The 21,202-nt window shown below is 44.1% G+C and overlaps 1 protein-coding gene across 1 annotated transcript in view; it reads left to right on the top strand.

Annotated features, from left to right (window-relative positions):
- pdgfc (platelet derived growth factor c) overlaps positions 1 to 18,723 on the top strand; it is a 64,677-nt gene extending 45,954 nt beyond the window's left edge. Inside the window, exons 4-6 of the mRNA XM_079501988.1 lie at positions 15,134 to 15,341; positions 15,906 to 16,126; positions 16,548 to 18,723. Coding sequence (XP_079358114.1) covers positions 15,134 to 15,341; positions 15,906 to 16,126; positions 16,548 to 16,661 — 543 coding nt within the window. The 3' untranslated portion in view covers positions 16,662 to 18,723. The remainder of the gene's footprint in view (positions 1 to 15,133; positions 15,342 to 15,905; positions 16,127 to 16,547) is intronic.
- Positions 18,724 to 21,202: the final 2,479 nt, after the last annotated feature.

Genomic DNA, 21,202 nt, shown 5'->3' with positions numbered 1-21,202 from the left:
ACACACCTGCATTCTCCACTAATGGCCATCAGGGGGAGACACCACTGGTTGCAAAAATAAGGCCTAGTTTCAAGCCTTCTTCGATACACGTTAACACATGTTCATATCATGGTCCAATTTAGAGTCGTTCGGTAGGGCTACACAGGCAATTTGGACCTCAGCCAATAAGTTGTATCATCGTCCAGTTCAATTAGGCCGCTGACTCCATGTGGTGACTTGAATTTAGAGTAAAAGATGATTTAGAGTAAAAGATGAGTAGAGTAAAGTGATGATAAAGCATGGCATGTTATTAGGTCTGGCTATCCTTCTGGTAGCTATGCCTTCTGGTAGCAGAAGGGATAATATTTGAGGGAAGGGGGATGGAAACTAGCATTCTTGCAAAATCCTGTGTATTTTACACAGCTTTGTTTGTGTTGTGTTCATTAAACATGCGCTGTCCCTCCCAAATAAACATATAAATTAATAAGAATGAATAATGCCGTTCATATCCAAGATGGTGACAGTAAAATTGAGCTTGATGTTTAAAAATGGGAACACATGCACAAACCTATGGGTGATGTCACGGTCACTATGTCCATTATTTTGTTGTTATAGTCTATGCTGAGACTTGACTTTGAGTGATTCGAGTGTCCCAATTGGTGGTACTTCAACAAATGAGCATATTTAAATAGACTAATACTACACAAATATCTATCTATCTGCCCTTGGCTTCACCTTTCCTTAATCTCATCTTTCCTTCTCCTCATCTTTCTTGCCTCTCCTTTCATCATTCATAAGAACACACACACACACACACACACACACACACACACACACACACACACACACACACACACACACACACACACACACACACACACACAGCTCTCTGTCCTGCTGCGCTCCCTGACAAAAGCCCAGAGATAAACCAAAGTGACGAGTGCCATGTTTTAACCTGTCATGTTACACTTCTGTTGACAAGCTCTCTGTAAACAACCGGGCCCCTCAGCAATCTGTGGGCTCCTGGCTTTGTGAAGGTGGCCAGGAGCGGTGGACAGACCCTAAAACAAAGTGCATTTACTTGAGTACTGTTACTTAACTAAATATTTTGAGTATCTGCACATTAGTACGAGTTTTTGTATTTTTGATACTAATGATGTTGTTGAAAATGTCTACATTTCAATACAGCATTGTATTGATATTAAAAAATATATATATTTTGTAATTTGTAATTTTGAATACTCCAGTACTTTAACTTGCAAGTCTGACTGAGAAACTTTCACTTGTAGTTGAGTAATATTTTACCAGGAGTATCTATATTTTGATGAAACTTAACCAAGCATATCAGTATTAAAAGAAAATGTGTGAACAATGCCTGTACCAGATTAGCACCGACACCGTTACTGTACATATCCTCAACACATGCTTCCATTGTGAGGAGGCCATACCGTTACTGTACATATCCTCAACACATGCTTCCATTGTGAGGAGGCCATACCGTTACTGTACATATCCTCAACACATGCTTCCATTGTGAGGAGGCCATACCGTTACTGTACATATCCTCAACACATGCTTCCATTGTGAGGAGGCCATGTGAAATTCTGATATAACACTGATCTAACCCAATGGGTCTTGAGAGCTCATGCTGGAAATCCACCGCCAGTCTACGGAAGACTCATCGTTTTTGTAGGCTAGTGATGATTTTCCAGCAGAAGCTCTAGCTGCAGAACACTGGAAGTCCACTCACTCACTTCCCTCAACAGAATGATAGGATTCCTGTAAAAATGTGTGTCACTTAAGTCCCACTGATCTCAAACTTACTCTATAATCTGTTGGACATGGAAATGCCTCATGTACCACACATCATATCAGTCATCAGCCCTGCTCAGTCGTAAGGTCATGGAAATAACAGACTGTAAAGGAATAAAAGGGTCTATTTTAAGACGGTGCTGTTTTAGAGCCAGTAGAGGAGTAAGATTATAAAACTGGGATGTGATTTAGGGAGGACCAGGAGGGAGGCGAGAGGGGGAGGAATGTGTTGTATTTTCTACAGGACATCACAGAGTTCTCCCTCAACCCAAACAACCTTCCAGTTTAAGAGATCTGAGCAGCTAGCATGGCTCAGTAAGAATGAGCGCTCATGCTTCCATTGTCAACAAACTCACAGCAAGTCATGGCAGAACCTTACTGACAGAGTTCTCCGCTCAAGAAGATGTATGTTTTCAATGAGGCAGTGAGTGTTTCAACAAGTTTCTAAATACAGTATGTATAGCCCTGAGGTATCATGGAAGCCTGAATGTGGTCTCTACTCTCTTGTTAAAAGCTTAACATTAAAACTGCAATCTGGAACTTATTTTAATGAATTCAACCTTATTTCAGCCAATCTGTATGTTAATGAATAACTAGCACTATCTGAAGTGGTTGGAGATGGTCTTTCTACACTTCCATTGAGACATTTAGATCCTGCAGTTGCGTAGGACCGTAGGACACCTACTGGTACATGTACACTAGGTGGCAGTAAATGGTACTGACTGAATGTCATATATCTCCCCTGATCAAGCAGGGATACCTTCTGAAATATGGTCTCATTATGGAGGCCTGGGTTTGAATCCATCCTGGGTAGGACATGAAAGGACGGCTTTCTTTGTCTCTTTTTTGTCTTTTCGTTTGACCACAGTATTTATATTGTGCAGTGTTGGGTGTAACAGTGTTATAAATAACGGTGTTATATAAAGAGGAATACTTTTTTGGGTAACGGAGTAACGTAACGAGTTAGTTTTACTTAGTTACTGTACATTTCCAAAAAAGTTATCCCGTTACTATAATGTGTCCCTGTTCATTTTGTTGGCAAGATTTAAAAATAAATAAGCCCCGATTTCCTCCTTCCTTCTGTGTGATTTTGCTCCCATCACGTCCTGAAGGGGTATGTGTGCCTGTGCAGCAGCAGCCAGCTGATTCATTCATAATACTAATTCATTCATGATTCAAGCGAAATGGCGGCAGACGCGAGATTTGAAAAACTACTTCTCCTCCGTTACAACTTTGATACATTGGATTAGACAAGTAACTTGCTACGCATTGATTTGGTGAGTTAACGCGAGTGTGTAAGCCAGTAGGAAACTTGGAGCACTTTTTGAGAAACCTGTGTTTTGAAAACCATACGCACTTTCTTGTAAAGTTGATGCTGTGAAGTTTGAAGCCTCTGCACTTTTTTACAGCCTTACAGTATGTATGATATTGTTTCCTAGCTGTGCATTTTATTTATAGGCATGTTGAGAAGTCGGGCTACTTTTTGTTGTTAGCATAAGCCGATATTTAGTTTACATAGTGGTTCTGTGCGTTTAATTTGTGACTGTCACCAATGTGGAAATGTCCTGATTGTCCTCATTTCGAAGGCTTTAGCCTACTGTAGGTCTTTGAGACAACTTGTGAAATTCAATTGAATTGTATGTCTGAGCCGGTGTTTTATTTTCATAGTGGCAGCCTGCTGTTAAAATATACTTCTAAGTCTGCGCTGATTGCGCTCAGATCGTGCACAAGAGAGTGTTTAATGAGAGGCCTACCCAAGTACTTTGATTTATTTTTATTTTGCTGTTAAATGGAAATAGGCGTACATGTTGTAGCCTACAGTATATGGCCGTATTGGCCTCATTACATGGCATATTGGCTGTACTCTGTACACTCTTGATTTTCTGTCCAGGCCTAAGTGTAGGCTGGCAATTGTGGCTAATTATATTCGTTAATAAAGAAAGAGCTGTTATGGCGGTTTAAAAGGCCGGCCGCGAGGAGCTAAACATGAGAGTTAGTTCAGGTCCACTCCAGCTGTAAGTTTTGACCATTTATTCACTCACCACACGTAAAGGTTACAACAGTTCCCAGGCTTTAGCTATATACCTAAACGTGGATGTAAAGGTGAAGGTGTGTTTACGGCGCTCAACATAAATTGTCTTCTCCCACGCTCTGTCCAACTTCCATACTCTAGTGACAGCCAGGTGAACGCCATGATATCAGTGTGGCAGCGCCCCAGACCCAGTGAACATGATATCAGTGTGGCAGCGCCCCAGACCCAGTGAACATGATATCAGTGTGGCAGCGCCCCAGACCCAGTGAACATGATATCAGTGTGGCAGCGCCCCAGACCCAGTGAACATGATATCAGTGTGGCAGCGCCCCAGACCCAGTGAACATGATATCAGTGTGGCAGCGCCCCAGACCCAGTGAACACCATGATATCAGTGTGGCAGCGCCCCAGACCCAGTGAACACCATGATATCAGTGTGGCAGCGCCCCAGACCCAGTGAACATGATATCAGTGTGGCAGCGCCCCAGACCCAGTGAACATGATATCAGTGTGGCAGCGCCCCAGACCCAGTGAACATGATATCAGTGTGGCAGCGCCCCAGACCCAGTGAACATGATATCAGTGTGGCAGCGCCCCAGACCCAGTGAACATGATATCAGTGTGGCAGCGCCCCAGACCCAGTGAACACCATGATATCAGTGTGGCAGCGCCCCAGACCCAGTGAACACCATGATATCAGTGTGGCAGCGCCCCAGACCCAGTGAACATGATATCAGTGTGGCAGCGCCCCAGACCCAGTGAACATGATATCAGTGTGGCAGCGCCCCAGACCCAGTGAACATGATATCAGTGTGGCAGCGCCCCAGACCCAGTGAACATGATATCAGTGTGGCAGCGCCCCAGACCCAGTGAACATGATATCAGTGTGGCAGCGCCCCAGACCCAGTGAACATGATATCAGTGTGGCAGCGCCCCAGACCCAGTGAACATGATATCAGTGTGGCAGCGCCCCAGACCCAGTGAACATGATATCAGTGTGGCAGCGCCCCAGACCCAGTGAACATGATATCAGTGTGGCAGCGCCCCAGACCCAGTGAACATGATATCAGTGTGGCAGCGCCCCAGACCCAGTGAACATGATATCAGTGTGGCAGCGCCCCAGACCCAGTGAACATGATATCAGTGTGGCAGCGCCCCAGACCCAGTGAACATGATATCAGTGTGGCAGCGCCCCAGACCCAGTGAACATGATATCAGTGTGGCAGCGCCCCAGACCCAGTGAACATGATATCAGTGTGGCAGCGCCCCAGACCCAGTGAACATGATATCAGTGTGGCAGCGCCCCAGACCCAGTGAACATGATATCAGTGTGGCAGCGCCCCAGACCCAGTGAACATGATATCAGTGTGGCAGCGCCCCAGACCCAGTGAACATGATATCAGTGTGGCAGCGCCCCAGACCCAGTGAACATGATATCAGTGTGGCAGCGCCCCAGACCCAGTGAACATGATATCAGTGTGGCAGCGCCCCAGACCCAGTGAACATGATATCAGTGTGGCAGCGCCCCAGACCCAGTGAACATGATATCAGTGTGGCAGCGCCCCAGACCCAGTGAACATGATATCAGTGTGGCAGCGCCCCAGACCCAGTGAACATGATATCAGTGTGGCAGCGCCCCAGACCCAGTGAACATGATATCAGTGTGGCAGCGCCCCAGACCCAGTGAACATGATATCAGTGTGGCAGCGCCCCAGACCCAGTGAACATGATATCAGTGTGGCAGCGCCCCAGACCCAGTGAACATGATATCAGTGTGGCAGCGCCCCAGACCCAGTGAACATGATATCAGTGTGGCAGCGCCCCAGACCCAGTGAACATGATATCAGTGTGGCAGCGCCCCAGACCCAGTGAACATGATATCAGTGTGGCAGCGCCCCAGACCCAGTGAACACGCCCACCACCTGTGCAGTGCCATTAAAGTGACATACCTTATGTCAATTATACTAGCACATGAGACTAAAGGCATACTATGGGGATATTGTCTGTATATCATTCTTGTTTTTAACCATAGAATTAAGCAATATGGGCCGTGATAAGGCGGCGCAATGACGTCAGGCACAAGCATTCGAAAATGGGTTTTAATTGTCGCGTAACGTAAAAGTAATCAAAAAATGATCTAACAAGTTACTTTTCTCAGTGGGTAATCTTGTAATATAATGGGATTATTTGTAATGGCAGTCATCCAGTAACATAACAAAGTAACTTTAGAAAGTAACGATACACTGATATTGTGTCACAATAATTGTGAGAGGCAGCATCTTCGGCCTCAGCACTCAACAGTTTTTTTTTGCTCTAATGTTCGATAAGAGACAAACAGGAAATCGAGGAAGAGGTGGAATGAAATGCAAAACAGATCGCGATTGGGTTGGCGACGCGGCAGCTCGCACCACAAGGGGTCAAAAGCTACTAATTGGCTACCTGCAAGTGTCACTTGTTCTCGCCACACTTTGACTTCTCAGACATGGTCAGAGATATTCGGTCAAAACAACAAGAAACCAATTCAACCCTGAAGTCCCCAACCTTTGGCCACCGACAGTTACACTTGGGGGCAGAGAGGAGTGGGGGGGTGATTAAGAGAGAGAGAGACCATGATACAGATAGAGAAATACAGAGTGAGAGACAGAGAGAGATAAATGAGGAAAAGGTGCGATTATGGGGCGTAAAGGAATTCTTTGGCCTCTCTTGGTTCAGGCTTCTGCTTACGGTACTGCAGCATATGCTACACTACGCTAGCACAGCGTGCTACCAGCAGTGACTGCAGGCCCATGCCACGCAGGGGTTTAAACATAAACCCTACAGTCATTCCTCTTCTTCACCACTTCCATTAAAACTGGGCCAGAAGGGGTGGGTGTGTGTGTGTGTGTGTGTGTGTGTGTGTGTGTGTGTGTGTGTGTGTGTGTGTGTGTGTGTGTGTGTGTGTGTGTGTGTGTGTGTGTGTGTGTGTGTGTGTGTGTGTGTGTGTGTGTGTGTGTGTGTGTGTGTGTGTGTGTGTGTGTGTGACATTTTGAAAGGAAAAGGCTACAGTAAACAGCTGAAGCAAAGAGGTTGTTAAAGCACTCAGCGAGAAGAGATGAGGTCTGTCGGAATGGGGACTGTGGGCACGACACAAGCTGAACAAATGTCACTCTCTGGCAGCTGACCCCGGTAATCCTGCCCCAACGCACACACAGCGTGGGCACACACACACACACACACTACCAGCTCTGTCAGTGTTCATTTTATTCAAGACATTTATACAGTCAATTGCAAGTTGTTTATTGTAACTGGATTCTGTGCCATTTTTTTAGAGCCGTTTTTGCTTTATTTAGACCAGCAAACTGAGGGCCAGTGTTAGTCAAGGACATGCAACACAGGTCCCCCGCCTGAACTGACCCCCGGGATGGCTGGTCAGCTCTGCTGGCATGCTCCAAATCTGAACTGACCCCCGGGATGGCTGGTCAGCTCTGCTGGCATGCTCCAAATCTGTCAAATTCAGTCAAAGTCACTCATCAGTCATCATAGGCAATGGGCTTCAATGTCTTAAATGTGAAGTGAGCAGAGAGGATGTGATGCAGCCTGTTAGTCAGGGCATTGAAGGAAGGGGGAGAGGATGTGATGCAGCCTGTTAGTCAGGGCATTGAAGGAAGGGGGAGAGCAGATGGCAGCACCCGGCAGAGCCTCGCAGCGCCCCTAACGAGTCTCAAAGCTGGCATGGTAAAATGGAGGCCTGTTTTTATACATCGACCTCAATTACAGTGTGTGGGTTTTGTGAACAAAAAGGGCTTTTCACGCACAGTGGACCTCGTCGTTTCCTCGAGGTTTTTGTGGTGCAGGGAAGTGGTTTTGTGCTCCGTGTGAAGCAGTGGATATTGTTTTGCAAGAAGGCTCCCAGCTATTTTGGAGTTGTCATCTCAACACAGTGAGATGAACCTTCCATTTTGGTCCCCATAAATACATCTGTGTGGTCGCGCCTTGAGAGAATAAAGGCAATGGACAACGAGGTAATCACACCCTTGTAAACTAGGTCAATGGGGGTGGAAGGTGGGGAGTTGATGGTGATGTTAGATGTAACCCTATTTTTCCCTTGATTTGGCCTTCTTGCCTGTGGTGAATAAATAAGCAGTCTGAAATTTCTCTTTGGAGACTCTTCTTTAATCAACACCAAAACAGCAAGACATTGGACTTCACTCCTTTGCTTGCTCTACTGTAGCACGTCACCCTAGTGAGCTGTTAGACTCATACATGTACTGTAGCACGTCACCCTAGTGCTGTTACACTCATACATGTACTGTAGCACGCCACCCTAGTGCTGTTACACTCATACATGTACTGTAGCACGTCACCCTAGTGAGCTGTTAGACTCATACATGTACTGTAGCACGTCACCCTAGTGAGCTGTTACACTCATACATGTACTGTAGCACACCACCCTAGTGAGCTGTTAGACTCATACATGTACTGTAGCACGCTACCCTAGTGAGCTGTTAGACTCATACATGTACTGTAGCACGTCACCCTAGTGAGCTGTTAGACTCATACATGTACTGTAGCACGTCACCCTAGTGAGCTGTTAGACTCATACATGTACTGTAGCACGCCACCCTAGTGAGCTGTTACACTCATACATGTACTGTAGCACGTCACCCTAGTGAGCTGTTAGACTCATACATGTACTGTAGCACGTCACCCTAGTGAGCTGTTAGACTCATACATGTACTGTAGCACGTCACCCTAGTGAGCTGTTAGACTCATACATGTACTGTAACACGTCACCCTAGTGAGCTGTTACACTCATACATGTACTGTAGCACGTCACCCTAGTGCTGTTACACTCATACATGTACTGTAGCACGTCACCCTAGTGCTGTTACACTCATACATGTACTGTAACACGTCACCCTAGTGCTGTTACACTCATACATGTACTGTAGCATGTCATCCTAGTGCTGTTACACTCATACATGTACTGTAGCATGTCACCCTAGTGCTGTTACACTCATACATGTACTGTAACACGTCACCCTAGTGCTGTTACACTCATACATGTACTGTAGCATGTCATCCTAGTGCTGTTACACTCATACATGTACTGTAGCACGTCACCCTAGTGCTGTTACACTCATACATGTACTGTAGCATGTCATCCTAGTGCTGTTACACTCATACATGTACTGTAGCATGTCACCCTAGTGAGCTAATATTGTTACACGTATACATGTACTGTAGCACGTCACCCTAGTGAGCTGTTACACTCATACATGTACTGTAGCACGTCACCCTAGTGAGCTGTTAGACTCATACATGTACTGTAGCACGCCACCCTAGTGCTGTTACACTCATACATGTACTGTAGCATGTCATCCTAGTGCTGTTACACTCATACATGTACTGTAGCATGTCACCCTAGTGAGCTAATATTGTTACACGTATACATGTACTGTAGCACGTCACCCTAGTGAGCTGTTACACTCATACATGTACTGTAGCACGTCACCCTAGTGAGCTGTTACACTCATACATGTACTGTAGCACGTCACCCTAGTGAGCTGTTACACTCATACATGTACTGTAGCACGTCACCCTAGTGAGCTGTTAGACTCATACATGTACTGTAGCACGTCACCCTAGTGAGCTGTTACACTCATACATGTACTGTAGCACGTCACCCTAGTGAGCTGTTAGACTCATACATGTACTGTAGCACGTCACCCTAGTGAGCTGTTACACTCATACATGTACTGTAGCACGTCACCCTAGTGCTGTTACACTCATACATGTACTGTAGCACGCCACCCTAGTGAGCTGTTAGACTCATACATGTACTGTAGCACGCCACCCTAGTGCTGTTACACTCATGTGTGTCCGTTCTAAAACAAAGTAGGGTAGGAACCAACGTGAACTCCTAGACAAATGGACATCAAAAACAACTTAAATCTTTCACCTATAAATGTTAAACTAATATTATTGTGATATACACGATAATGACCTGTACTTAAAAGTAATTAAACATAAGTGATTGAAATAATCCCAAACATTTAATTTGTAGATTAACTTGGGCTACAGTGATGAGACATAGATCAGTACTCCCCAGTCACTGTGATTTTCCCACAAAACATGCTGTTGAAAGGAAATGCAGACCACAATAAAAGCACACGCGTTACAAACAAAGTCACAGTTGGAAACAAAAACTCTGTCTACTGTAACAGCTTGGACATATGATTATCATACTGTACGTACACACTAATGTACCTAACTGCTTTTTGTCCTTGTCAATGGTTATTCCTCATCAAATGTATATTTGCAGTCCTGTGAAAGATGAATGTATTATGTATGCTCATGATTACAGTATTTTTCACTGCTGCACATAAAGTGGCTGTCTGGCTGACTAAAATCTGAACACCCTGTCACCCTTTAAACCTATTTTACGGCCTTGAGGACTGTAATGAAAACATCTTTTCATCTGCATATGGTAACCAGTAAAACAATGGTAGAAACAAAAGGCTACTCATTTCTGATAGCAAATACCTCAGTTGCATATTGTGCAGACCCTTCAATTATTCCTGAGTAGAAACACCTCTTGGTTTTTCCTTTGATAACGGCGGCGAGCCTGTTTGGGAAACTTTCTACCAACTGTAGTGCATCTGGATTTAGGAGCTTTCTCCCATTCTTATTTGCCTCAAGAGGTCCATGCTCAATTTCACTGGAACCTCAGATGCACCTTCCTGTCTAGGTCAATCCACAGATTTTCTACTGGACTGTTGTCTGGGCTCAAACCGGGCCATTCCAGGACTCTCATCTGAGCACTGAATGTCTCACCACAAGGTCTCCTGGCTACGTGTTCCTCTTTTTCCTAATAAAAGATCCACACAGCCTGCATCCAATTGGAAATACCTTTTAGTGATGGTCCAGGGAATAGAACAAAATCTGTTTTTGTTTTTCAAGGGGTTAAAGATGAGATGAATGTCCACTCAGTGAAAGTTACAGAGATAAAAGTCTATTGAAGATAGCGAAGTTGCAATGTAAAAATATGAACTTAATTTCAGTCGGGACATCTCATGTGTCAGTGCTGTTTGTCTCCACCAGGCCGAAGGCATGGGGAGAGAGTATGTTTTGCACTCCGTCCGTGTGTGTGTCCGTCCGTCCGTGTGTGTGTCCTTCCGTCCGTCTGTGTACAGCTAATCTCCGGCACCGTTAACCTGGTCGATGCCAAACTTTGCACACACACTCCCTAGATGCCAACGATGAACCTCTGCCCCAAATTTTCCAGAACGGCCTGTTATAGCGCCACCATGAGGCAGCTTTTCACATTTTTTTTACCTAAAACTGCACCGATCTGCGTGAAACGTTGCATGCACACTCCCTAGAGGCCAAGGACAAACCTTTGACTTGCATTTTCCACATCTGCCTTTTATAGCGCCACCAGGAGGCCGACTTTTGTAAAACACATTTTTTGATATTACTCCTCCAGATTCTGTCCAAAAATCTCACAAATCGTTACACAGTATCTCTATGGTCATGTGCTCAAGTTGGATCTGTCCGATATTTCATATTCCATCCTAATTGGCTATAATTGGCTTTCACAGTTTGCAAGATTGCCCCGTTTTGAACAAAAGCCTCAAATCATGAACGCAGCATGCAATTTACGTGAAATCTTTCACACATTTTCCTACTAGGCTGAGGAATATATCCCACCCTTTTCACATTGGCCTGTTATAGCGCCACCAACAGGTTGATTTTTGCAAAACACATTTTTGGAACAAAATGCCTCAAGTCATCCAATTGCCATCAAAGGCAAACATGTTTATATTACTCCTAAACATTTTGCCAAACATCTCACACAGTCCTATCCTCCTGGTGGAGACCTGTGCCCAGAAGGGCACTTTTTCTAGTTGTTTATTGTAATGTCATGGTTTTGGCAGATCTGCTTTCATCGATTATTGTTTAACATGCATTGTCATACTGTAGATCAGAACTTCAGTGATTTGCTCAGTCAAGACACTGAACCCCTTCTAATTCCCAGTGAAACAAATCTGTCAGCAAGCAAAGATTCAAACTGTAAAATGCTTTTCCTTACCCACTAGCCCGCTAACCTTCCTAAAGCAGCAAGACCCCCTGTCACACAAGCAGAGCAGCTGGACAGCAAGACAGAATACTGTATGTGTCAAAGTTTTAGCTTTTAGACCATGTGAATTATGATTGGTTCGCTTGTAAATTCATGGTATAGGGGGAACCAATCTGCGTATCTCCAGCTTTAACCATGTGAACCATAGCATCCCTATTCTGGACATGGCAGGCAAACATTTGGTGAAAATAGCACAACTACAAGCTCAACATGTCGCAATGCGACACGTTGCAATGCTCCAACCGATCGGCTCAGCGCGAGACGGTCGGATAGGCGGTTGTTCAGAACCGCCGATCCGACAATGATGGCCATAGAGATCTGGTTGTCCAGAACACATATGCCCATATATACTGATGACATCAGGGAACCATATGAGCATAAAAGGGGACAGACGGATGCATAAAGAAACTACAGACGGTACAATATAATATAAATAAAACAGCAAGACCCCATATATGAAGTGTGTTCAATATCACGTAGTGGCGTCATAGGCTGGCCTGGCACAGAACTGCATGGGCACTAGGGACACAGATATACAGACGGGTACAACGGGTACTCTGACAATGCATGCAGAGGGTATTTTATAACTGGGTGGGGCATGCATAATAAAGACCTTGAACCTTGAAGCATTCCCAACTTGCATCACTCCCGAGTAGTCCAGTGCCCACTGGTAGGCCTACTTGACTTCAATCACTACATCAATTATAACATTTTTAACCAGTGCTTGAATAATGAGCATGACCTTTGCACACGTACACTACGAGAGGTGTGTCGGAAAAGACCTGGGTCGGTCAACATAAACTTTATCTTGGCATTAATTTGAAGAATAGTGTCTTCCTTCTAAATGTTAATTTGTACTTCAAACAATTCATTAACAGGCCTACGCTATTATAGAGAGACACATGGAAACGGTTTACTTGACATTAAGAGTAAAATGAGACCACTCAAGCCATTTAGAAATATGCATTAATGATGGTGTCAGGATCACAGCTGCCATGCTGGGTGTTTTAGTGGACACATGGTTATGATCCTGATGAACATCTGCAGCTTAATGCCCCCCATTGAAACTCTGACACACCTCTACTGGCTTTGTTGACAAAGCAATCTGATGGATTAAAAGTATTTATTCAGCCAGAAAAATAAAAAATAAACATCGCTTCGAACCCATCACTTGGGTACAGTTGTCTTTCCTTTCCATAGTTATGTGTTGTGTCCATCATCTTTCTGTCAAACCTTACCATTTCACTGACTCCAGGCCAGTGGTTAGACACGGTGGTCTAATTTTTAAGTGCATTGTTCCTAAATAGCTTATGTGGGAGCTCCCATCTCCTACTTACAGCGTTATGGACAGCATTTTGATCCGTCTCCAAATGGGCGCTTGGCTGCTGCATCTGAGGCTCTGAAGCCAGGCCTGCAGTGCTGTTCCGTCAACGTTTTCAAGCTGTTAACGGTCTCCAGGCCTCTCGGTCAGGACTCTGCCAAGACTTTCGTCTAATAGGAATCACAGTGCGTTACTCACAGCTCTGCCCCTGGAGGAGATCCTGCAACGTCTTCTGAGCTTTATTTCAAACTGTTGTTCGATCATACTGTCAGATTGACAATATTTTCTATTAATATTGCAATATCAAACAATTTGGAGCTTTTCATGTCAGTAGATAGCGTGCAAAATGAAGCCATAACACATCATGCAAAGTGGTTTGTATGTGGCAGCAGCATCATCAGAGTTGGTCAGAGATCTTTGTTCCAACATGCTGCTGTCACGAACTGTCGTTTTCTGGCCTGTGGTGTAGCTGGGTCTGTTCTTTTCTTATTATTCAGTGCCAGCTCTGAGGTGAGGTTTGGAGTGGGAAGGAGTGCTGACTGACTGTAATTTCCGAATGTAGCCTATTGCATGGAATTATGTTGTCACAGAGTGTGAATGTTAGTTCCTGTTTGGTGGCTATTATTTGCAGTGACAATGACAGCTCACAGGAACATGATCACTCTGATAACTTAACCCTGTCCCTCTCCTGAGTCAGATTGAGCTGAAATATCTTGTGGTTTTCCACTTGCTTTCTCTGTGTTCTATGCTGTGTGGCGGATCAAAGTGCTCTGGTCATTTCTTCTCCATGGTCGTCATCCTAATAAAAACAAACATCTGTCCTCCCAAGTGACCCACAACCCACTGGAGTTAATCATCCCCAAAAAATACTCGATACCAGCCTTAACGGAACGTCTCTTAATGATTTGAACATCAATGTATGCATTCCAGGTGTAACATATTGTAGGTGTAGGTGGACCCAAATAGTTCTAGCAGTAATAGTTACAAGCTCTACATATTGAGCTACACAGGGAATGGAACCCCAAACTCCGGCAATGCCTTGCTATACACATATGTTTGTTATTCCTCTATTACTTTTGGTTGATGTTGAATTTAGTTGTAATAGTTTCCTAGACACACTGTAATCTTCCAAGAATCTGTTTCTCTTCTATGCAATTGTTCCTCTAAAAGGCTTCCGGGCTCAGCTGAAGTGCGTCATATTTTCGATGATCAAACAACCTGCTTTCTCTCTGCTCATGCTCCCATGACGCCTTGTACGTGTCAATCAAATAGTATTATTTATATCAAAGAAAAGAGTCACTCTGCCAATTTAGCAACATTTATTCATGCAAACAACCCTGACTGAGGGTTCGGCATGGAGTGTGTCCTCTTGAGTGAAAATAATGGAGGGATTATATCTCTCTCTCTCTCTCTCTAAAGGTGAAGGAGAGATGGAGACATGTTGACATCTGGGACTCACTGGGCATCACACAGCTGGGTGCAACAGATTAGGTCTTTTAAATCCCCTTGTTATTACAGTAATTCCCACAGGTGTCGAGGTAGTCCGTGGCTGCCTGCTGTGACCTGAAAGGTCAGCTTGTACAACCGACAACAGAGCAACCTCACAGGGGACGTTGCTCACTCATTAATATGTACAAGTCTCTCTGGGTGAGAGCGGTCCAGGCACAAACCACATATAGGCTCTAATGCAGCCTCCTGACAGCGTGTTGTGGGTTCGAATCCTGATCCTGACCTTTGCTGTGTGTCACTTCCCGTCTCTCGCTCTCCCTGTTTCCTGTAGCTCCACTATCTACTATCAATAAAAGCCTCTTCTGATTATAAAAATTATATTCTCCCCTCTCTCTCTCTCTCTCTGCTTGTGGTGCAGAGTATGTCAGAGCCAGAGGTACCAGCAGTGCTTCCTTCATCCCAGCAGAATGTGGAGGATCTGTCGGAGGCCGTGGCAAGTTTAGGCACAATGGAAGAGGTCCTCAAGTACCTGGAGCCAGAGCGATGGCAGTTGGATATGGAGGAGCTGTACAAACCCAGCTGGCATGTCCTGGGGAAGTCCTTCATCCATAACAAGAAAGCCAGAGGTAGGACATACCTGATGGTTGGCAGATTACATATGCCCTTACAGAATAGAAACGTATGTTTTAAAAAATATATAACAATGTACAGTACAATGTACAATTTATGTTTGAGTGGCTAAATATATTTACAGGGTCAGAAATCTAAATCTAAATCTAAATTTCTTATTTATTTCAAGATAGTTACATTTTCCCTGTGCAGGTGGTGGATTTAATTCATTATTTAAAAATCACACCTGTGTGAAGTGAGGGGCGCTCTTCAATCACAATTTGCCAATCACGGCCAATCACAATTTGCGTCCTCACTTTTGTCTTCAATGTTTGTGTTTACACAATGTTTGTGTTTGCACAAACACTCAAAGCTGGCCATTCATTGTCAATTGCATTCAATGTTTGTTAGGACAATGTTTGTGTTTACACAAACCCTAAAAGCTGTACATAGGAGGTGCTAGCGGTCCTCAAAAAAAGTAAGATACAACTACAGTAATTATGATGGATAGATTGTGAATTGAATTGTGTGATTGAGATTCCAGGTGATTTGAATGATTTCTTTCTCCTGGGGTCTTTGAGGAGGGGCTGACCTCAACCTGTTGAGAGAGGAGGTGCGACTCTACAGCTGCACCCCCCGCAACTTCTCCGTGGCCCTGCGTGAGGAGCTCAGGAGGACCGACGTCATCTTCTGGCCGAGCTGCCTCCTGGTGAAACGCTGTGGGGGAAACTGTGCCTGCTGTGCCCATCGCTGCTTTGACTGCCAGTGTGTCCCCTCCAGGGTCACCAAGAAATACCACGAGGTAGGAGCAACAAGAGGCTGTTATCCATTCTGCAGTCCTGGAAAAGGAGATGACATCAGCTCTCATGAAGTGATTGCTCACATGAACATTGAATTCATTTGAAAGAAGCATTTTAATTTGGTTGTGAGCATTTCTTTGAAGACTTTTGACTAGCGCTGTCATCGCCCATGAAGTGCTTGAGGATCATTTTTTGGTCTTTGAAGTTTACATTCTTTGTCTATTTCCTGCAATGTATTTGACTTCAAACCATATTTACCAATTTGGACAGAATAAGACTGAAGTAAAGCGAAGTAATGCTTAATTTATACTCCATCATAAGAGGTTGGCAGCATACATTGGCCATTCTACAAAGATCAGCTGTTTCAGCACATAGTGCAACCAAGTAGTCTCAAACTTTGACTATTGCCTCTGTTTGTGCCAGGTTCTGCTGCTGAAACACAGAAGTGGGGTACGAGGCCTGCAGAAGACCATGACCGACGTGGCCTTGGAGCACCACGAGGAGTGTGACTGTGTCTGCAAAGACGACTGGGACTGATCTCAAAACCGTGTCTGCCGGTCTCCCATGGGGACAGTGAGAAACGAAGCTCAGCATCCCCCCCCCCCCCCCCCCCCCAACCGCCAACCCCAATCAACCCCCAGCCGTTTCCTGTCCGGTTCCATCGGGAATTAATGAGATCAGGCTGAGCTTCCTGTTGTCCTTTCACTAATTGGATGATAGAAAGACAGAAGTGAATAAATCTTCCTGATGGATCAGGCTGCTGTGGGTTTACCTGTAGTCCACTCCGAGTGCCTTCAATAGACAGACATAAGGCCCCTGGAGTGACTAAAACAGTGTTATCTAAGAACTCTTCAGCCTCGCATAGGCAATTCTTCTATCCCATCCTCTGAGAGGTCAGGTGCCACGTGGGCTGAGAGTATCTGGAAAAACTGTCCGTTTTATTCAAGGACCTTTTTTGGATGAACCACGGACCAGTCCTATATACATGGGATCTTAAGGAGCTTGGATCAGGTCCATGCAGACTGGTGCGTTTTTAAAAAAAGAAATAAGAAAAGGGTGGAAAAAAACACCAGAAATTCGCTCCGATATTCAGGTCAAAAAACGCAGCAGTGTGCAGGGACCTTGACAGATTGAATCTGTCAATGAGTGATGAAGTTACAGCATTGGTTGGCCCGGTTGGCCTAGTAACGGACAAACCAGTCGCAGAGCAATCATCCCTCCAGACTATGGGACCAAAAATGCTTGCGCTGAAAGAATATTTATATTCACAATTCACAATATTTCACAATCCAACAAAAAAACATTGTCTGATTGAATTTAAGTAAGAAATGGGCCATGTTGCTCAGTCTTGATTCATTATATCTATACAACAATGGCTGGTTTAAAAGTGTAATAATATTTGGGAGGGAAACGGTTGCTACTGTACGTGGCTACTACTCTGTCACATTAAACAATCTGATTGGCCACTTCCTGTACGGTCATTTCAAATTAAACGCTCTTCAGCATTTCAGGTATGGTTTTGTATTTTTATATGATTTAATTCTCGTTCACTCGCACGCACGCACACACACACACACACGCACGCACACGCACACAAACATTATAGGTCATACATCGCAACAAATAGGCTACATATTCATTGAAAGTGAGGAAAACACTAACTTATTTCCATTACTCAGCCATACTGCGCTAGGTTTGGACCTGGTTTGGTTCCGGGCCCTTCTCCTCAAAAGGAGGAAAGCCTATTTTGATTACTATAGTTCTAACTCCTGTTCTCCTCTATACACTGACACCAAGCTAGACAGGAACGCCCAAAAACGTCACATCCGGTTTTAGCCTGGGGTAAGAATTTTCTATGGCTGCCAATGCAACTTGGTCCAATCCTTAATCACATACGGACAAACATCTATGCCGATGCTATCTAACATTGCGGAGGTAGCGTGCCTTGTCCACGGGCAACAGATCTTTCAACGTATGGCATTGCAATTACGTTTGATAATCGCTACTCTGCTCAATATTGTTTTTAAAAGGCCGCAAATTGCATTGCAGTGAACGAGCGCAAATCACAACTTCCCCCGGTTGTGGACGGAGTCACAGTTTGAGGCGCTGATTACGCGCCGTGGTGTCAGTGTATGAATGGATCTGTGGAGTAAAACATTCACAGTACACCGCTGAACTGCTTGGTTAACGTGACTGATGTGTAAATATTTTCTTTTGGTTTATTTTCTTTATAGCTGTACTTCTTTCTACCAAAGATTCTTGTGAAGATCGAGATAAAACCGTACATGAACAGTTGGACTCTGCGTCGATGGAGTCTTCAACACCTGTGTCCAATCAACCACCTAACCCAAAGTACTTCCAAGCACATTGGACATTGTGGAGAGCCTATTGGATATTTATTTTGTTTAATGAAAGGGAAAAGAATGTCCAAAGATGTGTCCTTTGTACAGTAGTTTTAGTTTTGTATTTTCATTGTTTTCATTTTATGTTGCCACATGTGACGGACATGTTTAGTTTTTTTCATATACCAAAGTTATTTAACTTTACCTTTGTGACAACTTTTTATGTGTTTCTTAAAATAAAAAAAGAAATATCTGTTTTTAATTGGGTATTTGTAACTACAAGCAAAGAGACACTTTCAAAATATTGCACTAAACTCACAGAATAATTTTGAATATCAGAAATGCCACAAATACAGAAGGTGAGTAATTAATTTCTAAATGTTATTGTCATTTGGCAGAAGAACCCTCTAGGGATGAAATGGAAAACATTGAAAGAATAATGAGCATCAGAAACTACCTGAATACTAAATACATGATACATCACCATGGGACAGATTGTGTTGGGGGAGCCGTAGTACTAATAATTAATTTATAAAAATCTGTGTTTTGCATTTTGGAAAATGTGAAGTGGAGTTATTAAGTATAGGATTGGAGTTTGAAAGGATTCTATTCTTTGGGAATTGTCCTACAGGAACAAGCATGGTGCTTGAGAAGCTTGTTGGTGATACCTCCAGGTGAAGCTTGTTGGTGATACCTCCAGGTGTAGCTTGTTGGTGATACCTCCAGGTGTAGTGGCATAAGCATTAGGAGGTACACCTTTACCTCATTGACATCCTAATGGCTCTGATAATGATGCTGTTTGCCTCCTTCCAGTAGAGTTTCCAATGCTCCAGGTAGTAGGCCCTATAGTTAAAAGTATAATTATTGTGAGATACTGCTTGGTCAGGAGCCTTTGACATCAGATTTGAATCATAATTACTGATTCCCCACCAGTTGACAGGGTCTCGAAGCTCTCAATCAACTGACGTCTCGCTTGGGGTGTGCCATATGGGGCAGGTGCTTCAGACGTCGCACCTGCCCTTTTATCATTATATATTTAATTTGTTTTCAGGCAACATTGCCTGTTTTCAATGTTGAGTCTAGTCCAGTGTTCATTCTGACAGATTTTTTTATTTAGTTTTAGTCATATTAGTCTTTTGAATAAAATGTCATTGAAATGAACACTGGTCTAGTCCGCATTCTGTCTTTTTCAGTTCCCCATCACGTCAGTGAAATGTGTAGGAACTTCATCTGTCTGTTCCCTGCTGTTGTCCTGCAGTGTTGCGACAGTTATAGTGATGTCATGTCCACCCTGCCAGGCAGGCAGTTATAGTGATGTCATGTCCACCCTGGTCCACCCTGCCAGGCAGGCGTCCATGGAGAGGCCAGATGCTCCTGTAGGAAAGCAGGTCCCGCCTGCTGTGGTTTTATAATATTAAACACGGAATTCTTCAGCAGAGGAAACTTCATTAATCTAACACACAACTGTGTGTGCGTGTGTGTGTGTGGGTGTGTGTGTGTCTGCGTGCGTGACTAAAGTCCAGTGACTGACACCCCCTGCTTACTGTCCAGATGTCCAGAGGATCTGTGATTCGTTGATTAATTTCATTCTGCCATGTAAAATAGAAGACGTCATTGTACACATGAGTCAAATCTGCTTCTCCTGTAGCACAATGAGTTACACCCATCTTGTTTGTTAACTGTCTGCAAAGTCACTGTCAGACTAAAGGCTTTGTTGTACAGTATGAACCTTTCGCTTGAAACAATTTGAAAATATGCCATTTTCCCCAAATGAAGTAAATGAAGGCCAACAGTGAGCAATTTCGCCTCTTCTTTAAATACTTATTGATAGATTTCCCTGCAGAGGGAAGGCATCATTTGTTAGCTAGTTAGTTGTATTGTCTTTACACTGAACTCCCACTCAGCACATCACCATGCCGTGCTGACGAAGGCTTGTCGTGAGAGATGGGGAGAGGTGAGTCAGAAAACTAGATTTAAAGGAATCTAAGTTCCTGCTACTTTCAACAAAAAAAAACTTTTGTTTGTTTTCAAAACATTTAAAATAAATTGTGTGTATACGGGCTGCTTTTGCGATAATCTATCAAATGTCTATTTGATAATAGTTCAATTATCTGTTGCACCCCAAATATAGGTGTGATCAGGAGGAGAATGAGCCAGAACTGGTATTCCCCTGTAAGCCAGTCTAGTAACCTATTTACAACGAGGAACCCTGAAGATTCATTGCAACCATCCCATCAGCCCTTGCAGCAGCACCAGTCCATCTTCCCTAAGTGGCAAATAACTATAAATTTCAACATGCATGCCGGCAGGAGAATCGATTCCAATTCCCGGGTCGTTTATAACCGCGGTGGAGGAAATACAGCGGGCTTCTCCAGATGACATCTCCAGCATGGGAGTCTAATTGGTGCGGGGTTATGGAAGGAAAGGCTAAATTGTTTGGGGCCCATGTTATGTTTTGATAATTACAGGGTAGTACTAGAGATGCGGTCTGAGAGCGGGCCCAGCTGTGTCGCTGGGAACGAACGGTACGAGGCTGATTTGGGTTTGGTATTAATCATACTGTAGGTTCGGGGAAAGGTTTTTCAGCCGTGCGGTTCGGGCCGAGGGCCTCATACTAAGTACAGGTTAAAGACTTTGACAGATGTGTCCCCGTTCAGCGTGGATGATGGCCTCTCGTCCCTCTCACCTCCTCATTATGTGCTACGTTAAACCACTTCATTTAACCACACGGAGATG

The sequence above is a fragment of the Electrona antarctica genome, assembly GCF_951216825.1.
Source record: "Electrona antarctica genome assembly, chromosome: 1".
Classification (NCBI taxonomy): domain Eukaryota; kingdom Metazoa; phylum Chordata; class Actinopteri; order Myctophiformes; family Myctophidae; genus Electrona; species Electrona antarctica.
Note: the sequence above shows the minus strand (reverse complement) of the source record. Positions and strands in the feature narration are given on the sequence as shown.